Source organism: Corvus brachyrhynchos, unplaced genomic scaffold, assembly GCF_000691975.1.
Source record: "Corvus brachyrhynchos isolate BGI_N302 unplaced genomic scaffold, ASM69197v1 scaffold3, whole genome shotgun sequence".
NCBI lineage: Eukaryota > Metazoa > Chordata > Aves > Passeriformes > Corvidae > Corvus > Corvus brachyrhynchos.
This window is the reverse complement of record NW_008237619.1, coordinates 6628820-6653053: the sequence shown is the minus strand read 5'-3', so window position 1 is coordinate 6653053 and position 24234 is coordinate 6628820. Positions and strand designations below refer to the sequence as shown.

The window sequence follows — 24234 nt, the reverse complement described above, 5'->3', positions numbered from 1 at the left end:
AGGATCCTTGTCCCGGTCATTGCCTGAGCTAACTAATGTTTTAAACTATGATAGGCAATCAGCAACACCATGACCCTAATGCTCTTTTTGGTGAGGAGCATTTGTATCCTAACCTGCCCACCTGCAGAGGTGTCTGCATCACAGTTACAGCTGGAACCAGCACTCCCTAATTTCCACAATTGCTAATGAAGACAGAGAAAGGGGAATTATATCACTCAGATTGTCTACTTTTATATTTTTAAATGCAAATTGTTGCAAATAGCTTTGTTATTCGTGGCACATGGCTAGATTTGACATTTTTTAATCTTTATGGTAACACAAAATAGCAAATTTTTTCCTCTACATCAATGACATTATGAACATAACATAACCCTTTCATATGGCTCTCTTTATGTGCTACACAAACATGGTAAGTAACACTGTCATATAATGGCTCTAGCAGAAAATACACCACTGCCACAGTAGTTTCTTTTGCTGTGTGGTTTTCTTCATCCTATGTAGTACCAAACTCTTCTGGAATTCTTGTATGCAGATACTGCTGCAATATCAGCACTACTTGTACCTGCCAAGGCCACAGTATTGTCTAATCTACTTCTCTGCTGCTTTTCTTCTTCCCTCCCATCCTCCCAGAGTAAATAGGGTCACTGGCAGGCAGAACCCACAGCCCCCTAAGGCCCCACTGGCTCTTGTGTACAAAACATTTAGTAATGCAGTGATACTTTCGATGGCATGATGTTGCTTTCAGCATACATGTATCATGAAAGAGTCACTTTACGTCATTCATCACTATTTATAATACCCATCAAGTTTAATATAAAAGTATATCTCTTTTAGAGGTAATCATCTAACTTCCTTTCAGGCTTGAGAAGTTAATTAAACTGACATAAAAAAACTCCTATTTAAAAGTATCACTTAAATAGTATTCAAACTTTCAGTAAAGTCAGTGAAAAAACTTGCAAGAGCAAGCCAGACAATCTCCAGAGTCATTTATATCAGCATGCAATGTGATGGGATGGAACATGGTCTGAGTTTGTCCTTGGGTGTGTGGATTTGTGTACAAGTCACCTTTCAGCAGGTCTGTTGACTAAAATAAGTTTCTGATTATCTGTATTCTCTCAGTAAAGCAAAGCCTTCTGTTCAGCTTGTCTAAACTATTTTTCAGTTGGTGGTATTAGTCTTTTGAGTTCTAGCTCTACTGCCTGATCTGCCTAGAATGACTGGCATTCCACTGTTCTTCATGTATCTTGAATTTCTAGACACAGTTTTGTCAAGTGGTTCGATGTATTTCTAAAGGTTTTTCTACTAAAGAATGTGGTGGAAGGTGGTATGATCCTTGAAAGATTCTTAGTCTAGGCGAGGGAGAAAGAAGAAGAGAAGTTAAAAGGTTTGAGAAAGAATATGCTGAGAATAAGAATGCTCTCTCTAATGTGAAACTGGCTCTGTTCAAAACCTTCTGGTTGAGTTGTTCCAAAATAAAATGAAAAAATTCCCCTTTCTGCTAAGAATTTATTGGCTACTTAGGAGCATATGCTCCAGCAATCAATAGATGTATTCCCAAGAAATTATTTCATTTCTTTTTATAGTCTCATGAGGTGAGTCAAGATACCTATTTTATGTCCTTTCTAGAAAGGTAGCATTTCAGGTTAGAATTTGGAAGGATTTTATTATTCTACCAGAGTAGAATTTTGATTAGAGTTTGCTATCTCAGTCCTCTTTAGGACTTCTTATACATTTAAAAAAAAAAAAAAAAGCCTTTGTGTGGGGGTAAATGGTTCTTACCTTTTTTAAGCCTGTCTCCAAGGCACTGATAATACTTGGAGATTTTTTTTAATAATGCTTCCAGTTCCTGCTCTTTACAACCTCTTCTATATGATCTGATTAAAAAGATAATATATTTTGGTAAGTAATCATAAGACATTTGTTAGAATAATAAATGAATCTTCTCCTGTTGCATTGGATTTCAAAATCTACTTATTTAAATCTGACCTTCTGGTACAATAGGAAGTGTATTTCCAGCATTTTTATCAAGTCTATTTTCAAGAAACTTTCACACAATAAATTCTTCTGACTTCGTTCCAGTGAGCTGATTGTCAAGATTTTGCTGACTCTTACCTCTTTACTTCTGCAGAAGGATTCCTGATATAGACAAACATTTTTGAAGAATGTTTTTGCAATGATGAATCATAGGAAGGAAATGGGGGGGAAGGGGAGGGTAGTTGTCTTGTTTTCTGCTGGTTGAAATATTGCAGACTGCTCAGATTCATACAGTGCTGATATTTCTTCCACATTCATAGAAGAATAATTCAAAAGCCAGGTATGGCAGTGGCAGAGGAGTGGTGCATCATTACTGTTACTGCCTAAACCTATGTTTTTCTCAGTGTCCTCATCATCCTCTTTGATGCGTTTTGAAATGTTACATGTTGTCTCAGTATCTTCTGCATTCAGAAATGCACTACTCTCATGGCTGTAGTAAAAAATTCTGTAGTTCCTCAGTATTCTCTGTCTAATTTTAGCAAGAAATTAGAACCTTGCAAATTCTCAATGGCATATTATTATTTATAAGGAAGAGATTTTTTTTATGGTGAGGGTGGTGAAACACTGGAACACACTGCCTACAGAGGTGGTGGATGCCCCATCCCTGGAAACATTCGAGGTCAGATTGGACAGGGTTCTGAGCAACCAGACCTAGTGGAAGCTGTCCCTGTTTGTTGCAGGTGGGTTGGAACTAGATGACCTGTAAGGGTTCCTTCCAGCCCAAACTACTCTATGATTCCATGATTGTTGATTCTAAACAATCTTGTTTGCACATACATTTGACTAAGCAGCATGTTTCTTGAAATAATAGAAGAATTTATTGGCATTGTAAACAAACCCAAATACAGGAAATTCCATTGCTGAACTTCTAAATTCTAAACTTCAAGTCCCTTTTGACAATAAGTTTTTCAGATTTCAGGAGTTAGTGATTATATTTTTTTGATGAGGCTTTTCTTGCACAGAGTATAAACTAAATTTTTTATTATCAAGTTAACATTGTGCTCTTAAATATCAACAGTAATAAAAAAGACATATGAATGCAAATTATTCCTAGCCAATAAAATCCTTACAGAGATTCTGACCCACAATAACAATCTGTAGAATGGGAATGTGTTTTGTCTCCAAGCTTAGTGGATTTCTTTGCAGGCTGTAGCCATTTGCACTGCTCATGTTTCAGTCTGTTCCAGCTCTGGGCTCTGACTTGCACCCAATTTTTCTGCAGGTCCTCACAGAAACACTGAAATAGGGATTAAATTTTTGTTTAGCTTCCTGGGGAAAATGTGTGGCTCAACTGATTTGCCTTCTGTACTGTGGCACAGATCCAAAATAGTCTATCTCAGCCTAAGAGCTTTAAACTTGCAGAGATGCCAATCTGATCAAGAATTGCAGTGTAGATCAATAGACCCCAAACATCTGCCTCTTTTCTGCACAGGAAAACAAAATACGTATTTTGGTTGAGTTTTCAATTGTAATTTTAGATTAAAGAAAACAGTGAATTAAAGAAAACAGAGGCAATAAAGAATAAAAATAAAATTGGTGTGGGAGGGAGCTCAGTGTGGCTGTACTTGTGTAGCTGGTGGGTACATGGATGCGTGCACAGATACACGTGCTGGCACACATTTCTCCTTGCTTTATGTGTTAAGTCTTTCAGATTTCTTACTTCTTGGTTATTGGTTGTTTTGGGTTTTTTTCAAACACTGCTTTTTCAAGCCATTTTACATTCTCAAAATGTTTTTCTCTGGCTTGTGCTGGCTGACTCTGCCATTTTTTTTCTCATTGTCTGTATCCACGTAGAAATCCGGGCATTCTGCATGGATATGTCCACGTGTGGTTCCATCATACATCGTGGGAAGAAAGTAAAGACAGAGTGGAGCTTTTCCTTTGAAATGTTGTGTTTGGGAATTTATTTTCTTCCAGCAACAGCCATAGAAAACTGTCTTTTTTATTATTCTTTTTATTCCCCATTATGTAGTCTCTAATTAGTCCAGCCTAATTACCTTTTTCTAGAAAGGCCATTTACATCTTGGTGCTACAAAATTGCCTCTAAACAAGGAATCCTAGCAAGGTTTTGCTGTGCATTGTAATTTTCTAGTAAAGCTAAGAACAAAGTCTTTGAATTTGCTGTAGTTTTCCTTGAAAACAATTCCATTTCAGCACTTAGCTTTTGGATTAACTCTTTTGATTATACATAGTTAAAATTTGATACAGATCACTTGAATTGAAATATCACTGTGAGATGGCAGAACGAACCACTCAAGTATTTAGTTATTTTTAATAACCTTATAAAAATTCTATGGCAAGTGCAACACAATTTGCATTTTAACTGATCCAGCATACTTTTATGCTTGAAGTTTTTCTTTTGTGTCTGTATATGCATAGAATGACTACAGTTGTTTGGGGAAAAGTTGTTCTCTCGTTTGCATGATTTTGTCCAATTTGTTTTGGGAAATGCACAGTATTTAGTATATACTATATACTTTAAACTTCTTTTATTCATCAAAAGTATTTGTGAAAATTACCATAAAAAAAAAATGCCTTCTAGGTAGTCAGTTTGAGACTTGCAGATTTTTTTCTGCTGGTGGATTTTGGATTTGATGCTGATTTTTTTGAGGCTTTTGGGTTGTTTTTTATATTTAGCAAATTTTACAGTAATTTTCTATGTGTGTATGTTAGCCTGTTACTTTGTTTTGTTGTTTATATAACAAGGTTTCCAAAGCCTTTGGATTGATCTGTACCTTCTTCAGTATTAAAATGTGTGTGAAACCATAGAGAAGGGCTGACATTTGCTTTTTTAAGTCCAGTGTGGTGTAGCTGGGGTCTTGAAACATGATACTGAGTAGTTATCTTAGAAAAAAGGCCACTGCCTGAGGAAGCAGACTCACCTGGTGTCATGCTGAGCATTGCAGTGTTTGCTGTGCAGCTTTTATAAAATTTGTATCATTTTTCCCTTGTTAGTTACTACTGTGCTGTTAGCTGTCTCCAGCAGCACTGTATCCATAACAAATTGGATTTTTTTGCACTGGATGAGTAAATGTGACCGTGAGGTTTCCTTCCCATGTGGCAAGGTGGGGGTAGAAGAGGGAGGTTTCTGTTTTTATCACTGGCTCCTTTTTTCTTGGGTCTGTTGGGTCTGAAGCCCACATGTGGATGTGAGGTAAGTAATGATGGCCTAGAAGATGGTTGGTCTGGTTTTTAAGGCAGTGCTTCCTAGGCTTCCAAGGAAACAGAAAAAGAACCTGGTTGCTTGATCTAGAAAAATGTTGGGGAAAAAGGCACAAAATTACTCAAAGGCATGGCAGTGTACTGCAGAGAGGAAGGGAATAGTCAGCTGTATGCATCTCTTGAGAGAAGGACAGGACATAAATTACTAAGGCAGAAGCCTGACTTAAGGAAGACAGTTGGGGATTCATTTTGATCACAAGGGTAGTTAACTGCAGAAATTAATTCTCTGAGGAGGTTATTGCTTCTCTGGCAGGTTTTCAGAACAGCTCATGTTCTCCAGTGCATTCCCTTTGCCAATACTCTCCATGTTGCAGAGTGGATCATTTCTGGTAATCTTCCTTGCCCAAGCAGCCAAGCCAGACTGACCTGATCCCCTGAGCATGGCACAGCAGGTCTGGGGCCATGCTTCATGAGGCCCCTGAGTGCCATGGCTTTTCACAGCTGGACTTTCATAGCAGATGGAAAAGCCCTTGGCTTGATTTTTTTTTTTTCTTTTATTTATTTCTCAGGGAGGGGATTATGGTGTTGCTTCTTCCTGTAAATCATTTCAATTTTGATAGTGTTTGAAGTTACTTTGCTATCAGTGTAACTGGTAAGACTTGTATAATAGGAAAAAACTTAAGAGATGCTGTGGTAAAGCACAGTCCCCACTAACTGTTCAGTTTGTCACTATATTTCTTGTCTGTGCAGAGGAACAGATAAAAATGTCGGCCAGAAGACTTGTTCTATATCTAGAAAGTGTTTTTCTTACTGCAGAAAGCTTTATTCAAATAAAAAAAGCAACTATTAGGAAGCTGAAATTATTTTTTCCTGTTAAGGAAAATCACAGCACTTCTGAACTCATGGGCGCTGTAATCTCACAGATTTCTGAACAGCAAATTCTGCATGGCTGTAATAAAACATTTGGCAGCAAAAAAAGGCAGATATTCCAAGGAAGGATATTCTAGTGTCTTCTGTAAGGTTTTCATATACCTTTAAAAGTATTCAGTTTGAACACTGAACTATAAGATCCTTAGTTTATCCTTGGGGGAATATAATTGTTTCCAGAAGTGACTTATCCATAGTGTTAAGGTCTTTTTCAGTTATGATGGAGGTGAGGGTGTTCTTGTTCACTACTCTAGGTAAAATAAAAAACTTCTCTCTTCTGCTTCCTTTTAGAAAGGAGATGTGGAGATACTTTAAAGGTGAGCAAGGGTCAAAGGTCGGTCTGGTTGTGATACAGATGCCCCAGAAATAATGGCAACTGGTCCTGGGAGTAAGGGGACAATTCAGTCCACCTACCTCAATCCATCTCCATAGGATGAAGTGGGAGAGCGCTTCTGAGAGTCAATGTCTTAAGCAAATAGCTGGGGCCTGCCTCTTGCCCAGGAGGTCTGCTAGGGGACATGCACAAGGAGTAGGTTGTTACTGCAAGAGGGAGCCCAGTTTCTGGATCATCAGTGGGGTTCAAGTTCCCTAGAACACATTAGTATTTTGTATTAGGTCCACAGTAGATAAAAAATAGGACCAGAAGGGTCAGAAACCTGCAGGAGGCAGGGATGGATGGGTAGATGGGTGGATGGATGGATGGGTGGGTCGGTCCTCTTGGGCTGATCTGTATCCCAGCCCTCAGTTTTCTGCTGAGCTCTACAGTCACTAGGCTGCACAAAGCCAGAGTTGCTGTCATCATTTAGAGTGAATCATAATCTTTATCAGAGATAACCACTGGTTTCTCTCAGAGGTTTAAATGGAGCTCAAGTGTGTGTCTGCCTAAATCTGGTTACAACAGAGCTTGCAATGTTCTATGTCCCTGGAAAAAGGAGTGGGAGGAGGTTGTTGAAGAAGTGAAGTGCCTTGTGAAAGAGCATGTCTGATGGCTAGGAAAGGAAAGAAGAAATGGAAGAAGAGCCTTGCATAGATGCATGTGAGCTGCTGGTGCCTGAATTCCAACTCTGTTGTGCTAGATACAGTTCATGTTTGGTTTTTCCTTGGAGTACATTTTCTGTTAGGTTCTGCTAGGATCAACTTGATTTCTTATGAGAATCTGCAAGTTTTCCTTGTTTTTAAAACAACCAACTCAATGAAAATTCTGTTGTTCTTACAGTCACTGAATGTCTAGTCAGTTTTAATTTAAATGATGATTTGATACCAGGTGAAGCTAATTTCATGCTGTACTTTAGGCATGTTGAATTTGAGGGTAAGTTATGCACTGCATACTCAAATTCAGCATTTTTTCCTTGCTAGCCTTAACTTCATATCAACACAAAGTGTTTTGCTACAGGCATGGTCACTTCCCTTGGCCTACCTCTTCCACTCCCCATGCTCCTGGAGGCCCAGATTTTGTGGCTCTCTGAACTTTCATCCCAATGGCAGCCTGGGGAGGAGGCTGAAGTCCTCAGCACCTTGGGTGGCCCAGGTGAGAAAGGTGTGGAGGCAGAGATGTTGCTGTGCCACAGCTTCATCATCTTCCATGATGCCTTTTGTCTCCACCTTTTCCTTGGGTACTTCCATGTATATAAGTTATACAAGTTATTATTTCCTGAACTGTCAATGTTATGAAAGATGCTTCAGCAGAATGGATAGTTCAGGTTGGGGTTTTAAGTTCTAGAGAATTGTGATGTCTTTGATTAAAAAGCATATGTCCAAGCTTATAAACTATGTCCCAATTGAGCTCTTAGTGATGTTAATGTGAAGACAGTTTGCTTGTGTAAGTCAAGGGAAGTGATTCATACATTAAATATGGAAGTTTGATAGATTCTTACTGCAAAGATCTTTTGCATTTTTATAGAAATAATTTCTACTTCCTTTTCAACATGAAGAATGGTTCTGCCCTGACAGTTCCCTTCTGTTTTTAAAACTTGCTGAACTACAGCATAAGCCTGAACTTTACTGTATTCCAGAAAGATCAAAGTAAAGGTCCAGGTCTGCTGCCTTGAATCTGTTTCCTCTTTCAAGCCTTTGTTTGCCATCATTTCCATCAGTCTTGTATCAGTGGGAATTCCATGAAACCTTTCAGGTTACAGTGCCTTAATTGTAGCAATTTCAGGCCAATACATTTCAGAACTTTCTCCAGGGAGGGTCAAGCCTCCCACAGCTGTGAGCTCCATGAGAGCACAGACACAGCCAGCATGGTTGGAGTGCTCTGCAAGCTGCATATCCACAGCATTTTTTTAGGGAAACTTACTTAACTCGTTCTGGTAGGAAATCATTCACAGTAAAATTCCAGGTTATTAGCACATTATTCGTGCTTAAGACAACTTCTGCTGCTTTCCTGTGAATTGCTGTCTGTGGAATGCAGCTTTAGAGTGGTGCTATTAAAATGTTGGTTTTATTGCCCAGCAAATGTGCAGTGTTCCTACATGTGTGTTACTTCCTGCCCTTTTCTCCTCTCTGTTGCTGAAGCGTTGCCATCAGTGCCGTGGTTTGGTCTCTGTGTCTCTGTGATGTTACTGTGCACAAATTCATGTTGGAAGTATAATTCCTTTACTGTATGTTTCCACTGACATTCAGAGCTCTGCATGCTTTCCTGACTACATAATTTTGAAAGTGACAGATTTGTCTTAAAATTTAAGATGATGGTCTCAAACTGGCAAATGTTTTAAATAGTTCCATTGGCTTCTGTTAGGTTTGGTGTTTGGGATTAAAACTTTTAGAGTTCTTCAAGTGAGGAGAATATAAACCATTCAGCTTTTCTTTTTTTTCAGAATCTATCGATTTCCGTGTCAAAAAGGTCAACTTTTGTATCTATTTCATAAGCAGATCAATTACTCATTACTTTAAAACCAGGAAAGGACCTATAAATAGCATCCAAGACACTGACAATCAATTGCAAAACTCTACAGTAATGAATGTAAATATTTGCAATGAAAATGATCTTTGTCACTGGTAGGTTTAGGGTTTTTTTTATTGCTCATAACAAGTGACACTTCTATTTTCCTGATTCCTAACTTCCTAAAGAAAATCACTTTATGCTTCTGTGTTAGTCCTAATTTCACTGTTTTATAAAAATCCCAGTAATAATTTCCTGGCAGATGCAATAGATGAGGATGTGTTCCCCTTACAAAACTTTTGCTGAAGCTGAGAATAGACAAGTCAGAACATTCCCTGAACATGGCATACATGTGGGGTTTTTTTTTAATTCCATGGGAAAGTGAGGCAATTCTGGTTTTATTTCTGCTAAGTAAAAGGAAGTTAAAAGAAAAAAAAAAATCTCTGCAGTCTCTGCTCTGTACAGGTGGCAATTGAAACACATGGAATCATTTAATCAAATTATCTTTTAAATTCTCAGAAAACCCCCAAACCCTAAATTAAATCTTCCCCTAGACACCAGTGCACTGCAGCAGGACACTCTGTCAGGCAAGGAAGGGGCTGGGACAACTGCTCAGGGCTGCTTTTGTATAAATGTCATGATGATGTTTGGCTCAGTTGTTCCTGTCCTTTTGCAATGCTTGTGCCTTTATGGCAATGGGCTGCATTCCCAGAGCTCCAGCACTTACATGGAGTCAGAACATCCTCACACGATGAGCAGCAGTGCACTGCTCACACACAGATGGACAAAGGGAAGGCTCAAAAGCACCAGCTTCCTTTTTAACCTGTGTGTGTGCACTGAAGTGTCCTGTGTGTTTTTATGTGAGGTGGGAAGCAAGTTAGAGGGGGTTTGGTTGCTTTTAAGTCATAAAGCTTCTGTTTGTATGCTGCTTGCTCATCACTCAAATTTAACAACCAGTCCAGTGTCACAAAGGAAGTTGGTTCCTGAGTTTCCACCTGCAGCTCATTAACCCAGACCGTGTATAGGATGGTGCTGAATGAAAACCTTTTGAAGAAAGCAGGGCTACTCTTAGGATGGCAGTGGTGTTTATTTTGTGTGGCCTTAACTCATGGAATGCAGCTTTTTGAAATGCACTGGCTGCAGGTCATAATGCTCAGAGCTGTTCATCATCCAACCCAGCATCTCCCAAATTAGTCACTAGTTAGCTCTCAGGGGCCACTGGAGCCTTCTGATGGTGCTCTCGGCTGCCAGCTGCAGAAACAGCCTGGAGACCTATATAGGAGAAAAGAAGAGCCAAGAAATCCAGATGTGTGAGAGGAAGAAGGAAAAGGACGTGGCAGTCTGAGGGCCTGTGTGGGAGCTAATGGATCCTGGGAGTTGGATATGTGCCTCTCAGAGAAAAGGGAGTACTGGGCTTCCTCAAAGCAGGAGGCAGTTTAGAGACAGGAGCACATTTATGAGACAGTGCCATGGAGCAGGATGTTCTCCAAAGGAGGAGAAGATGGAAATTTTTGAGGAGCTTTTCACAGGTGAATGTCCTGTCACCTGAAGCACAGCATCCAAATCAACTTTGACCTATGTTACAAGGAAGTGGTCCTAGTTCACACACAGAAAGATGTAGCTGACATTCTTTCTACACCCATCATGCAGAGCGAGAAAAGGAAAATACAACAGAAAACCTGGAATATGGTGGTTGGGTTAAGGACTGCAACAGACTGGCAGGTCAACTTTGAGAAGACAGGATGCCATTTTAAGACATAGCAATCATACTAGCAAAGGATTTGGCAAGTTTTTTAAATTTCCTAAGGAAGGTGCTTTTGTGTTTCTCCAGGATACAGTGGAGTGCTTTCTAGATAAAGAATTTGGGGTAGAAGCTCTTTGAGAAAGGAGTCCCAGGGAACAAGACTTAACTAAATTTTATCCTGAAATCTAGGAAGAGGAGAGATTTCTACCTTGCTCTAGAGCTAGCCAATAAAGTCACATAGCAATTGCAGACTTTGCTGTTCAGATATGTTTAATGACATCAAGTTTTGGCATATGTCTTGCTGATCTTTAGAATTTTTGTTTGAGTAGTGTATTTAATAGAAAATGGCACAGTATGTTCCCAGAAGTGTCCTAAAGATTATATCTGTTAGTGTCAGTTTTTCAGAGATGTATTAGTTAACTGTACTGCACAGGAGTGAGGAACATTTCTTGTTAATTTAGGGAGGGAGAAAGCTTTGATGACACATGCAAATGGCACATCATGTATTTTAAGTTCTGTGTATGGCGCCTACACTAACTGCATTTGTCCTTTCAACATCTTTCTTAGCTTGAGCACCACCATATTTGAATTTTATGTGACTGTGATATTAATACACCTGTTAAAGAGAAGATTAATTACATAATAGCATTTTTATTAAAGATTAGGTACCCTTTGGGAGAAAAAAAAAAATGTGTATATATATATATATATATATATATATATGGAGCCCTGATGATCTCTGCCTTGAAATTACTGTCTTCCTTTCTTTACCTGGCAGCTGTCAGTGCTTAGGAAGGAGCTGGGCCAACTAGTTCCCTGCAGGAGGAGTACAAAGTGCTTGGGGTTACGGGAGACACTAATTCTCAAGGTATCAGCAGCTGTGTTTGTAGATGTGCCAACAGTCCCAATTTGTGCAGCTACATGGAGCAGTGCTGAGACAGAGCTAGAGAGCTACAACAGTGCCTACATGAAAGTGGAAATGGGGCGAGGGCCGTGCTCGGAAGTTCAAGTAGATATAAGCTACTTTCTGTGAGAGCAGAACTGAAGTGCCAGGGATGGCTGTCCTGTGAAACTCCTCTTTTGACAACTTGCAGAAGCCCTCAAATGATAGAAGGTGGCCTAGGTGTGAAAGAGCAGCAGGAGAATCTGCCCCATCCCTGTGTGCCAACACTTAAGGCAGCACACACGCCACTTGGTGTGGTTCCAGCAGTGCTTTGCCCTGGTACTCTCCAGTCTTCCCCAGGGAGCTGCAGTGTAGGGATGACTTTGCACTGAGGCATCTGGGCAGGGGAACACAATGCTGCAGTTTGTTGTCTGAGGAAGAGATTCACTGGCAAAGCTGCTGCGCTGGTGGACACAGGAACCTTGTATACAGCGTGAGGATTAGCTCAGTTTTAAGCTGGAGTATGTGAGAAAGTAATTTTCTAATTTTATTCTTCAACCATGGCAGAAAGTATTCCTCTTTTTAGACACTTCTGTTGGCTCTGAAGAGATGACTCTTTTCTGAGCTATACAAAGGACAATTTCCTACCAGATATAAATCTGCTTCATAATGATAGGTTCAGAAGCAAGACCTTTATCTCAGATCCAGTACCTTCAACTATTTCTCCACCTCCAGTTATTATTGTTGCAAAAGAGCATGGGGGTTTCCATTGATCTCATCCCATTTTTGGCTACAAGTTGATAAACAGCAGCACTGGCACAAGTCGTTTTGCAAAGAGCCAGCCCTACTCCCGTCTTCCCTCTGGCTCCTTGACTCTTCAATAACTCTTCAGCCCACTGTGCTTTAGAGCCCCCAGTGTTCCTGCTAATGCCAGAAGCTCCCTCACACAGCTTTGTGCTTCCTGCCTGGCACTAGGCAAAGCAAGGCAGAGATCCTTGGCCTGTTCATTGTTAGCTCTCTCTGAAAAGCTGAGAGAGAGTCTCTGTACCTGTGCACTTGCAGTGGGCAGAGCACAGCACTGTCTCCAGCTGGCTCTCAATGCTGCATGCTAAAGCTTGGGCAGTGCCAGCTCACTCTGCAGTTGTTGCCAAGGGCACAGAGCAGGTTTCTCACTTCTCTCCCTGGGAAGCCAGAGTGGATTTGTACCCTGAGACGTTTTGGATACTGGGTTCAGTTCAGCAATGGGTATCTTTTCCCCAGGGAGCAGTTATTAATATCTTCCCAATAAACGGTGGCTCTGAACGCAGTGCTAGAATGTCCTAGTGATGGCAACAAGAGCAGAGCAGGGGACACGTGCTCTGAAGCTGCTAATGGCATCTCCCTTCATGTCCTGCAGCAATGAGATACATGGATTAATTCTAAATGCATTGGTAACATATGGGCCTAAAATTATTTTGTGCTATTTAGAACAAGTCCTTTGAGCTAAGGCTGTTGTAAATTCTAATTAGTCTATGCTAATCTCCATAATAGGCAGCTATTTCTAATGCAGATGTAACTGATGAGGTCTGACAGCATTTTCCACACTTACTTATACACTGGCAGCAAGCTGGTATCATGCTAGTGTCAGAATGTTTGCTCAGGTTAAGAAAACTTTACTTTCTTTAGTCTACAAGAAGTTTGTCTTTGCTGCAGGTTTGTGCCTGTTCCTGGAGCACCTATTTATGCCTGTTTGCTTATATTTATTTGTGCAGAAAATAGGGAAAACTCCTTCAGCCGTTCCCGAAGCTCCAGCGTGTCCAGTATCGACAGGGACTCAAAGGAGGCAATCACAGCTTTGTACTTCATGGAGTCTTTTGCCCGCAAGAACGACTCTGCTGTCTCCTCCTGTCTCTGGGTCGGAACAGGCCTCGGAATGGTCATAATCCTGTCCCTTAATCTTCCTGCTAGTGACGACTTACGGCAGTCAGAGCCAGTCGTGGTGTCACCAAGTGGTGAGAGTGCAGCTCTTTTCCTGCTTTTTATCTGTCTTGGTACAACGAGGCAATAACTGTGATTTTCTACAGCCTTTTGGGCAGAAATGTCTCAAAAGATCAAGCAATGGTCACTCACTGAGTGGAGGGCACACAGGTAAAGACGCTTGTGAGGGACCAACAACTTCATGGACTGAGACACTTTGGTTGTGTTAGTTCCAAAGATTGCCTTGTGTAGCAGGCAAAGTTACATGTTTCTTGTGAGGACAGGGAAATTAGCAGAGTTCCTTCATATTGTGAAATTACAGTCCTGTTTACAATTCTGTCTGGGATTCTGTGAACAAATTGACTGTCTTAGTATCAGAAAGCTGCAGAGAAGCAGAAGGGAGTTCAGGAAAGGAAACAAAAATGTTGGCAGGTTGCTGTACCAGGAGAGATCCTTGGCTGACTGAGTGACAGATGGTGTAGCAGAGAGAACAGAGGGCTGAGAGGTCAGGTCTGAGGAGAGGCAGTATGTGCTTAAAAAATGGACAAAAATGGAGAATGCACAGGAACAGAGGTTTCCCATGCCCAGTTTGTTTAGAAAAACAATGCTGGAAAGTCACCAGACTTGGAGCAATTTTACTGCTGGGGAATAAATATTCTACAAGTATAATGTAGAGATAAACAACAGGCCATCTTCAACAGCATGTATTATATCTATTATTATAGATATCAGCTGCCTGAGACTTTTCCAGCAGTGGCAGGCTGTTTGTTCACCTTCTCATGTGGTCAGAAAGAACTGAGCAAGCAAGCCTTGTCGCCTTGGCTGGATTAATGTGTGTGCTGTGTTTACAAAAGCTGAGTGTCAGCTGTGCTGTGCTGACAGCCAGCCTGGTTGTGGTGCCAGTGCCAGTGAGAGGAAATTCTGTTCTGCAGGCACCGTCCTGACACTGAAGGGAGCCGTGCTGACCTTCGCGTGCTTGGACTGCATGGGGACACTGACACATCGGCCCTACGAAGTATGGAGGGATCCACACAGTGCTGATGACGGTGACAAAACAAGGAAAAGGAAACTTGTCATGCATTCCCCTTCCTCCTCCCAGGATATGGGTGATCATCAATTTGCAGTCATTTGTTCAGAAAAACAAGCCAAAGTCTTCTCATTGCCTTCCCAAACATGTCTTTATGTGCACAACATCACCGAAACGTCCTTTTTATTGCGAGCAGATGTGGTCACCCTCTGTAACAGCGTCTGTCTGGCGTGCTTTTGTGCCAATGGGCACATCATGACACTGAGGTACTTATCTAACTAATCTTGTGGCAAAACTAAGCAAAGAGGTGGCACAGTGCTGTCGTATTCCACTTGTGTTTGCTCCAGAGTGCCTAGTGCTCTGCATTAACTCCCTGGTGGGTGTGTTTAATTCCCTGCTTTGATGCAGCCATACCTGTTCCTGGGGCTGTCTCCACATGGGGAGTTAAGGCAGGCAGGTGCACAACAAAGGAAGCTCCTTTCTTTTTTTCTATTAATCCCCTACCTGTTACAGTTGATGGCTGGTGATTTTTAACTATGATAAAAGAAAGCCCTGATAATTTTGCTCAGTTATGGTGAGTCAGGTATAGAGAAGCATAGAACTCAGCCATAGAAAGGGTACTGTTTATCCTGTGTGAAGTACCATGTCCCACTCCTGCCATTTCTGAGTCTCCTGGTAGGATGGTCTCCTGCCATCACAGTCAGCTCCCTTCCCCAGGGAGCTGACTGTGCAGTAGCCCTGTAGTTGTACCCTCACCTTGCTGCACCCTGTTTCCCTGGCCAGGCCATTTAACTTTTGGAGAGTACTGTCTAAAACAGCAAACCACGGGAAGCTGGAGAGCAGCAAAGGCAATGCTGAAGCCTTTGTCCACAGGGTAGAAGCAGGGCCCTGCCAGGCCATTTCCTCCAAGTGTCCATGCAGGCCTTGCCCTGCAAACTACCCAGCCATGTGGCACAAGCCGTACCATGCCACATGCACATCCCGTATCCAGACAGTAGCAGAAGCGTTAGGGCCAGGAAGTCAAGGCAGCTGAAACTTCTCCGTGCAAGTGAACAAAGTATGATGGGAAGACAGCATTTTTATGGCAGAATTTTTCAGCTTAGAGATGCACTTTAACTGTTGCAGTTATGAAAAGCATAAACTGAAGTGTTGGTTTAAAATGTGGGCACACAGCAGGTGTACCATGTGTGGCAGCTGGTGACTAACCTGGGAATCTGCTTCTCCTCAGCTTGCCCAGCCTTCGCCCACTGCTGGACATCAACTATTTGCCTGTCACAGACATGAGGATAGCACGGACCTTTTGTTTCACGAATGAAGGGCAGGCGTTGTACCTGAGCTCTCCCACAGAGATCCAGCGCCTGACATACAGCCAGGAGATGTGTGACAACCTGCAGGTAGGGCTCACACCTCACTCTGGTGCCTGTGTGTGGGAGGGTTGGTGGCCTCACTCATCAGGGGTAAATTGGCACTGATGAGGACAGTGCTGCAGGGGCAGGACAGATCTGTTCCTCTCCACTTGCCCTGACTGAATGATGCCAAAGCAACAGAGAGAGGTCAGCAGCTCTGTTGTTCTTTGGGCTTTTTCAGCCACTGTCACCTGCACCTGTGCAAAAAGTCTTTACAGTGTTAGATATGGGCTGGGTTGGTTTGGTTATTTTACAGTGAAAATGCAAATGAAAATGTCTTACTGAAGAGAAGGAATTGTGAGAGGTTACAGGGAGAAACATGAGTAATGGAAAAAAAAAAGAGGGGGAATAAGTTCTGGGTTATGTAATTAGCAGTGAACTAGAATGGAAGTATAAAAGAAATGGTCCTGCCAGCACTCATGCCCTAGGGAATAACATGTGCTGAGCTGCTCAACTCACATCACAGCACTGTCTGTCTCAAGTCTGAAAAGGCACTGTGAGGAGCAAACGTTGCACACCAGCTTTTGTGCACCAGAGAGGAGATGATTTTGCAAGGAGCCAATTTTAAAATAATGAAATGGTTTGACCAAAGTGTCTTAGACTATGGACCTACAGCGAGAGGCTGTTACAAGCTAGATTTAATTTCTTTTACCACCCTTAACAGCATCATGCAACTACCAAGCAAAGGGAAACACAGCCCTTTCTTCTCTGTACTGCTGGACTATGGCTGCATTTATCTTGGCTTTTATGCAAAAAAAGGTTTGCATGGTCATTCTGTGTGTACAGAAAGCAGATGACCCAGCATCACCCTGCTACCTGGGAAGACAAAGCTGGGCTGCATGACAGCTCCACTGAGGCTCCAAGGGCTGCAGTAATTTTTCTCCCCAGAGCAGGTGACTGTGCAGAGGAGCAGTGGCTGTGAGTCACAGCGCTGTCCTCACACTCAGCCCCCAGGAGCGAGTGCTCTGTGCAACACAGCAGCTGTATCTGCCTGCTGAGGCTTGGCTGAGCAAACACAGAGCTGAGCAGCAGGGCAGAAACTGTTCCCAGTGCACACAGCCCCACTGGTTTCAAACACTAAAGTGTGAGACTGCACACTTTTCCCATCAGTTTTATTCCAGAGAGCTGGCTTTTCCTGGTACTGCTGCAAATAAATCCAAGCCTGAGATTTGTTTGGGGCGACTGCTCCAAGATGTGGCACCAGAGCAGTGCCTTCAGCTGATGTGCTTATTTAGCATTGCTGATGGCACACTCATGGGGTGGGGGAAGGTTGTATGGAAGGTAATGGATTTTGTTTAAAAAGAGAAAAATCAACTAAATGACAAACCACCAAACTCTGAATTGCTGGCAAGCACTGAGCTCAGGTGTGCTATAAAAAGAAAGCAGGGTGACTGCCCAGCCTGGCTAGGTAATCACTAAAGCAAAATACATAGTACACAACAAATTGTTTATTCAATTACAGTGTCACCTCTGCTGTTTCTAAGCAAAATGTGACCTTATCACTGGTATTTTAATCCTGTATTAACTGCAATTTTTTTTCTCTGGTAAGGAACATGGGGCTGAGCAGTGACAAACCAAGTCCCTTTGAAAGCATGAGTGAGTCTAGTTAGCCCAAGCATTTGTCAGAATACACAAATATTGCCTACACCATACTGTTCACACAACAGACTCTTTTAAGTTGATTAGATTCAGTGCATGTGGCTTGTTAATGCAAATCAAGAGAACACCTAGAACTGCTGTCACCTCACAAACCTTTTACATGGACTTTTTTCTGGCTTACTAGGACATGCTTGGGGATTTGTTTACTCCTGTGGAAACACCAGAAGCCCAAAACAGAGGCTTTCTCAAAGGACTTTTTGGAGGAAGCGGACAAGCTTTTGACAGAGAGGAGCTTTGTGAGTAATTTCTTGTTCGGGAATTTTTTTGGCAGAAAGTCATTCTTGAGATCCCCTGCCCTTGTCATCTAGGAATGGAGTAGTACACAAGGCGTAGATGATTGATGAAAAGAGAAAGTTGACTGAGTGGAGAAAGGGGAGGGTCCTTGTCCGCCATTCCATAGTTCCTTCACCTTGGCAGCTTCTTTTGGTCAGCTGAGTGGGGGGCGCACGACTGCACTGCAGATGTGATGGTGACAGAGCAAAGTCTTCCACACGTGCCCATGGAACGGCATCACTGCTGCAAGGCTGCAGCTCAAGGCTGAGGAGCACTGACAGAGCCAGGCCAGGAGCTCATCCCTGTCTGTCCATCTGTCTGTCCTCTTCTCCTTTGCAGTTGGCGAGGCCACGGCAGGAAAAGCCTCTCGCAGCCTGGCCCAGCACATCCCTGGATCAGGAGGGATTGAAGGCGTGAGAGGAGCCGCGGGCGGGGTCATTGGGGACCTGACTCGCGCACGCATCGCCCTGGACGAGAGGGGGCAGAAGCTGGGCGAGCTGGATGAAAGGACTGCCAGCATGATGGCCAGCGCAGAGGCGTTTTCCAAACATGCACACGAGGTAGGAGCCCTGGCACTCACACCCTGCAACCCTTCCCTTTGGGAAAGCCAAATGTCCTTCTCTCCCTTCACCCAGGCATGGTGTTGGAGGTGTGCTCATGTCAACTGGCATGGCATTCTTCCTGCTCCCAGACTACCAGAATGCCAAAAATCAACTGCCATTGCACACCCCTTCCTTTCACGTTTCCAGAAATGAGCATCCATTGTTAGCCTCTGAATTTAGAACACGGCACTTCTCATCTTGCCTTTCTCACTAATTTGTTATGATTTGTTTTTTTAAGCCACTTAGTGCAGCACATCCATGCAGTAGGGCAGAAAACAGGTAGGTGGATGTGTGTATAGGAACCTTTACAGATCTTACTGGGGAGAGGAGAACAGTGCTAGTACAGCCCTGTGGTGCAGTAATATAGAATAGGCCTTGCCAGGAATAGCTTCTGTGCTTGGAGCTGGAAATGGAAAGCTTTTCCATCCCACGCTGTTAAGACTGGGAAAACTAAAGTGATTTTTTTTGAAGATAAAACAACATCAAAGCATATTTCCCAAAATGAATGTTTTTCATTTAATGTGCATCACATCTCTGGACAAGACCTTTACATTTTTATTGGCTTTTGCAAGTGTGAGGCAGAAAGAACATGCCCTGAAATGCAAGAAGTTTATATATTCAGGGCATATCTACTATGCTCCATAGATAAGTGTCTTTTTATTCCTATAGAAAGCAAGTTCCTTTAATTTTTGAAGAAGAAAAGTAGTTAAAGGTCCTCAGGAAAAATCTTCTAAAAAACAGCAATAACAGGTAACACTTTTTTAATGTAATAACTATGAAATTAAATATGAGGTCTCAGTGGACTCAAGACCTGCTGACACTGTAAGTGAAGTATTGCATTGTTCCTAATTTATTAATTCTGAAGTTTGATAGTTAGTGGGCCGAGGTCATGTGTGGTCTCTCATATGCTGGGCAGTGTTTGATTGCCATTTGTTTGGTTTTTTTCCCCATCTCTGTAGGTGATGCTCAAATACAAGGACAAAAAGTGGTACCAGTTTTAGACTTTCAAAGAAGCTGCTTGTGGCTTTATTAAGAACACTGTTCAGGGAAGCAACCTTTATTCCCAAATCTACCAGTCACTGGCCAGAGACAGTTTTTTCTCCTAGAAGATGTTTTCCTGTTACTATTATTGGATTCATCACAGTGGACATCAAGGAGAAGTTTTACAGACCGTGAGATGGAAGCTGGAATCATGAGGGTCTTTCCAACAGCTGGCTCATGGGGTGGCCAGTTTTTTCCTGAAAGGAACTCAGCCATCACTGTGGCATGTAGGTTTTCAGAAGCTGTAGGTATGAACTGTGGGGAGTGCATCTGGTTAAAAATATTCTGTACAAACTCGAATGTTAATGCACTTATAAAACTTTGCATGACTAATTGCCATCTTAAAAAAAAAAAAAAAAGAGAAAAAGGAAGCATGTTGTGACCGAAGAAAAATGGGATTTATTTCTATTCTGAGAAAAAAAAAAAAAAAACCTTAAATAACAAAAATCTTTATTTTTTAAAAGTGACATTATAAAAAGCCAGTACATTTCAAGCATGTTTGCTACTGTTCTCCATAGAAAAATGAGTTGAGCTGCATTTTCTTATCCGCTGTTTATTTCCCTTGAAAAACCTTGCTCAAAATCAGTGCTCTTTAACTCATACTAGAAAAATAAATAAATTCAAAATCCTATGCCCAAAATTTAAAGATTTTGCAGGTAGCTGGACAGGCACTATCTAAAAAGGTCATTAAGACAGTGCATAGATGGTTTATTTGCAATTCAGAGCACATGACACATCATCCTAATCTGTACTTTTAAAAATGTGCTCTACATTCATCTGTTGTCCTTGAAGGGGGCCATGGCACTTTTCATCCCCATGGAGTCTCTATCACTTGGTTGCCTTATTTCCCAGTAGCAGGAATAGAAAACCAGCTTTGGAAACCATTTCTTCAAGTAGGGTAAGCCAAGATGGGAAACCACAGTTCTGTCAAACACTGCTCACAAGTGCTCAGCTGAAGTTATGAGAGGGGACCTGCACAAAAACCCCCCCAAAACCTGAGAGAGAGGGAGATCAGAGCAGCAACACTACACAATGGGTCAGGGAGGAGCATGGAAAACCGTTGTCAACATACATATATAATACATATATAAAGTGACACCATGGGTGAGTGGTAATTTATTCTCTGCTCACACTGCTAAAAGTAATTTGCTTCTGCTTCGAAGTGGCTTGTCTGGTTTTCGCAGTGAATGCTGCAGAAGACTCTGCAACCTGCAGCCACAGAAGAGTGGATTTATTGCCTGTCCATAAGAATGCTCCACCTTAACCTACAAGAGACTCACTACCACATAGGTCAGGTCTTAGGTTAGAAATTTTTCCAAGATTGGTTTGGAAAGAAGGCACTGAAGGCTTGTTTTCATGTGCCTGGACATAGTTTCAAATTAGAAAAAAGAAAGTGAGGAAAAGCTGGAAAAACAGGCTTTAAAATTTTTCTATTAAAGAAGAGTAACATCCTCTGACCCTTCAAGGAATCCTGATGGACACTGATGGAGACAGGCACCATCCCACTCCCAACCTTACTTACTTACTAAACCTTAACTTTACCAGTGTTTGTATGGTCACAGCGTTCAGATGATCCCTCTCAAAGATGTCTTTTCCATCTCCTTCCTTTACCTACAATAAAATACAGCCCAGGACGTTGTACCATCCAGAAAGTCTGGCTTCACAATTGGCCCACTTCACAAGTTAAAGGGTTGGAAGAGATTTTAGGTGTTAAGTTTTAAATTCCCATTGTAGCACAACAGAATTTCATGATTTACAGGATTTTTACATTTTGCTGTAGGCAAAATGAAAATGATGGCCCTGACAGGTTTAGCTCAACTGGGAATGAGACTCCACAAGTTTCTCTGGGACAGGAGAAACTGCTCTATGTTGTCAGAACTGTAGAAACTTGTGAGGAAAAAGGTAGAAGCCTGAGCAATGCCTGGGTTTCTGCTGAGAGCTAAGGCATTGGAGTTATCCATGCCCCAAGAGGATTTCTCTGTGTGCGTGTGTAAGGATGTGCCAAACTTGCCACTCTGATGCCAATAGGAACTGGGTTTGGGAATTCCTTCCAGTGGCTTGTGCGTGTGAGGAAGCACTGCTCTAAGCAGGCACCGAGAATGAGAAACAGAGGAGAACATTACAGCAATTTGATCTTCAGTTTAAACCTCTATTCAGTGGGCCTGTGCTCTGGCCTGTAATCCAAACCCACTGGTCTCTGGACAGCAAAATCATTTGGGGCAGTATTCAAACTGTCCAGCAGCCAGCTTATTTTCCATTGTGCCCTGGTGTGTGGTGGTTGGAAGCAGCCCCACAGGCTGACTGGAATCATGGGAAGTTGGAAGGAAATTTAAGAGTAACTTTTAACTGCCAAGCACTGCAGCTCACCCTGAGAGAAAAGTGTCCTCAACAAGTCTTTTACACAAGGCCCGACTGACTTTGGCTGCCAACAGTCTCTAGTTTAACACCAGGGTAAAAAAAACCTGCCAGTAGATTTCCATTTGCATTTTTATGCAACAGAGAAATGAGAATTTAGCAGCCCTCAAACTTACAATTTTTAATACTAAACTTTTAAGCAACTTTTCTCTGGTACTCCCCATCAGGTCACAGCTTTCCACTCTTACATATTTTACATATTTCCAGACAGTTATCAATTACTATTTCTGTTAAGTTCACCACTAGTGACTATAATTATCAATTTTCTTGTAGTCTGTAGAGATCTAAAAAGTTGTATATGTTTGTATATAGAACATTCTATATATATAATATATATATGTAATGTATATGTTGTATAAGTTTGTTAGTGCACACTGTTAAATGCTTTCTATCAAGATTTACCATGTATGTGGAAAAAACCCATCACTTAAAAAGTTCAGTGAGGGAGGAAAAACTCTTGCCTGGGTGATTTATTGTGAAATGAGGGGGAGTGTGGGATTTTTGCAAGGCTTGCCCTGAACACTGCTCAAGGCTGTCAGTGACAGGCATGAAGCTGCAGCATTCCCAGCAAGGAGCACAGCATCTGACTCTGAGAAAGACTGTAGGACTGGGACTGGCTGGAGGAAAAGCAAGGACATTGGCTGTCACTGGATGTTGAAATCTTTCTGTGCTTTCACCTCTCCCACTCAGACAGCATCACCTCAAGCAAAATCCTAAGCTCAGATGTATCTTCAGCCTTGCAATCCTCAGCTACACCAGGCCAGATTGGCTGGAAATATTAGTTCAGTTTAAAATGCTGTTTGTTCATTTAGATGCCTTGTTCCCTCACATTCTTCTCTCCAGGAGCTCTGTCATAATCACATCCAAAACCAGATACACAGAACTTCCAACAGCACACACACCTTTGGGTTTGACCAGATGTTTGTAATCTTATGTCTAGTGCTGTAGATAGACAGAGAAAATGCATTAAATTAGATTATTTATAAGTCTGCAGAGTTGGCAAGTCTTCAGTGAAGTACAAGCTACTTTATTTATTAATAAAAAAATTAAATTAATTCCTAGAGCTTTAACTTCAGTTGCAAATCTTGAATTAAAAGACATGACAATTGAAATTTTGAGAATCAGGTTTTCTTTTCTGTTATTACCTGGGGGGAGGTTTTAAGTTTTTTACAGTTCTGCAGTTCAACTATCCACATCAATTAGTCATTCCTCACAGTACCAGGACTGTAACAAAAGCGTGTAACAAAAATACTCATATTTACTACATGTATTGTATACAATTATCACATAAACCCTCCTCTGAAACAGTTTATACTCCTTTTCCAGAATCCCTTTCACACCACAGCATGGGCATTGTAATGCAGGTGGGCATAGAAACCTTTTTTCTTTTCCAATAGAAACCACTGATGCTTGAGAGCTGCATCCAACCTCAGGCCTCCTTCACATATAACCTGTGTGTGTTGTAGGACAGGCAAACCCCCAGTTTTTGGTTAATTATGCCCCTCAAATAGCCTGGGCCCTGCCCCATCCATCCTTTCCCATAGCCCAAAGGTGAATTCAAGCACAGCATATTTCAGTCTTGAATGTTTTTTTGCCTTGGAAGGGTCTGGTAAGAGCACACTCTCTCTCATGAAGGAACTGCCTGTGGCCATTCGTAGTCAACTCTTCCTCTTAGGTGTATAAGCAATAGTCATGTAAATGAGTGTTTCCATTCATGTGTTTTGTTTTGTGATTAAATCAACAAATCAAACATTGTACTTTTTTAAATAGCAACAAATATTCAGATTCAGTGTCAAGGAAATGTGGACTGAGTATGTGTGTGGTTTGTTAATGAGTCATTACCTGTCTCAGAATGAAGGCTGATCTGGGGCGAACCACACACTCCTGTGCTAGCCATATCCTGTTCCCACAGGTATCTTAAATCAGCATCACAAGACTAAGGCATCTTAAAGTGAGGCTGTTTCGAGCCCCCACTAGCAACCAAAAAAAAAAAAAAAAAGGGAAAGAAAATAAAGGAAGAATTGATACTAGTTGGTGTAATCTCTTTTTTCCAACCTCTACTCCTAGATTCTTTATAGTATTTCAAAGGGGCATGGTTTGTGTAAAGCCTTTGGGTGGAGCTTACACTTCTCATTCAGGAATACAAAAATTGCAGTCCTGCTTGTTGCTGGGGTGGGGATGGTCACCTCCCTTCCCTCAGGACCTCGTGCCAGGACAGAACCGT

The 24234-nt window shown here is 41.8% G+C and overlaps 1 protein-coding gene across 9 annotated transcripts in view; it reads left to right on the top strand.

The window, feature by feature from the left end:
• The window catches only part of STXBP5L (syntaxin binding protein 5 like), a 190283-nt gene extending 166274 nt beyond the window's left edge, over positions 1-24009 (top strand). For all 9 annotated transcript variants that reach the window (XM_017731889.1, XM_017731886.1, XM_017731887.1 and 6 more), the window contains 6 exons: positions 13383-13622; positions 14520-14880; positions 15843-16008; positions 17804-17915; positions 18292-18512; positions 19514-24009. In XM_017731889.1, coding sequence (XP_017587378.1) covers positions 13383-13622; positions 14520-14880; positions 15843-16008; positions 17804-17915; positions 18292-18512; positions 19514-19555 — 1142 coding nt within the window. In that variant the 3' untranslated portion in view covers positions 19556-24009. The remainder of the gene's footprint in view (positions 1-13382; positions 13623-14519; positions 14881-15842; positions 16009-17803; positions 17916-18291; positions 18513-19513) is intronic.
• The last annotated feature ends 225 nt before the right edge of the window (positions 24010-24234 follow it).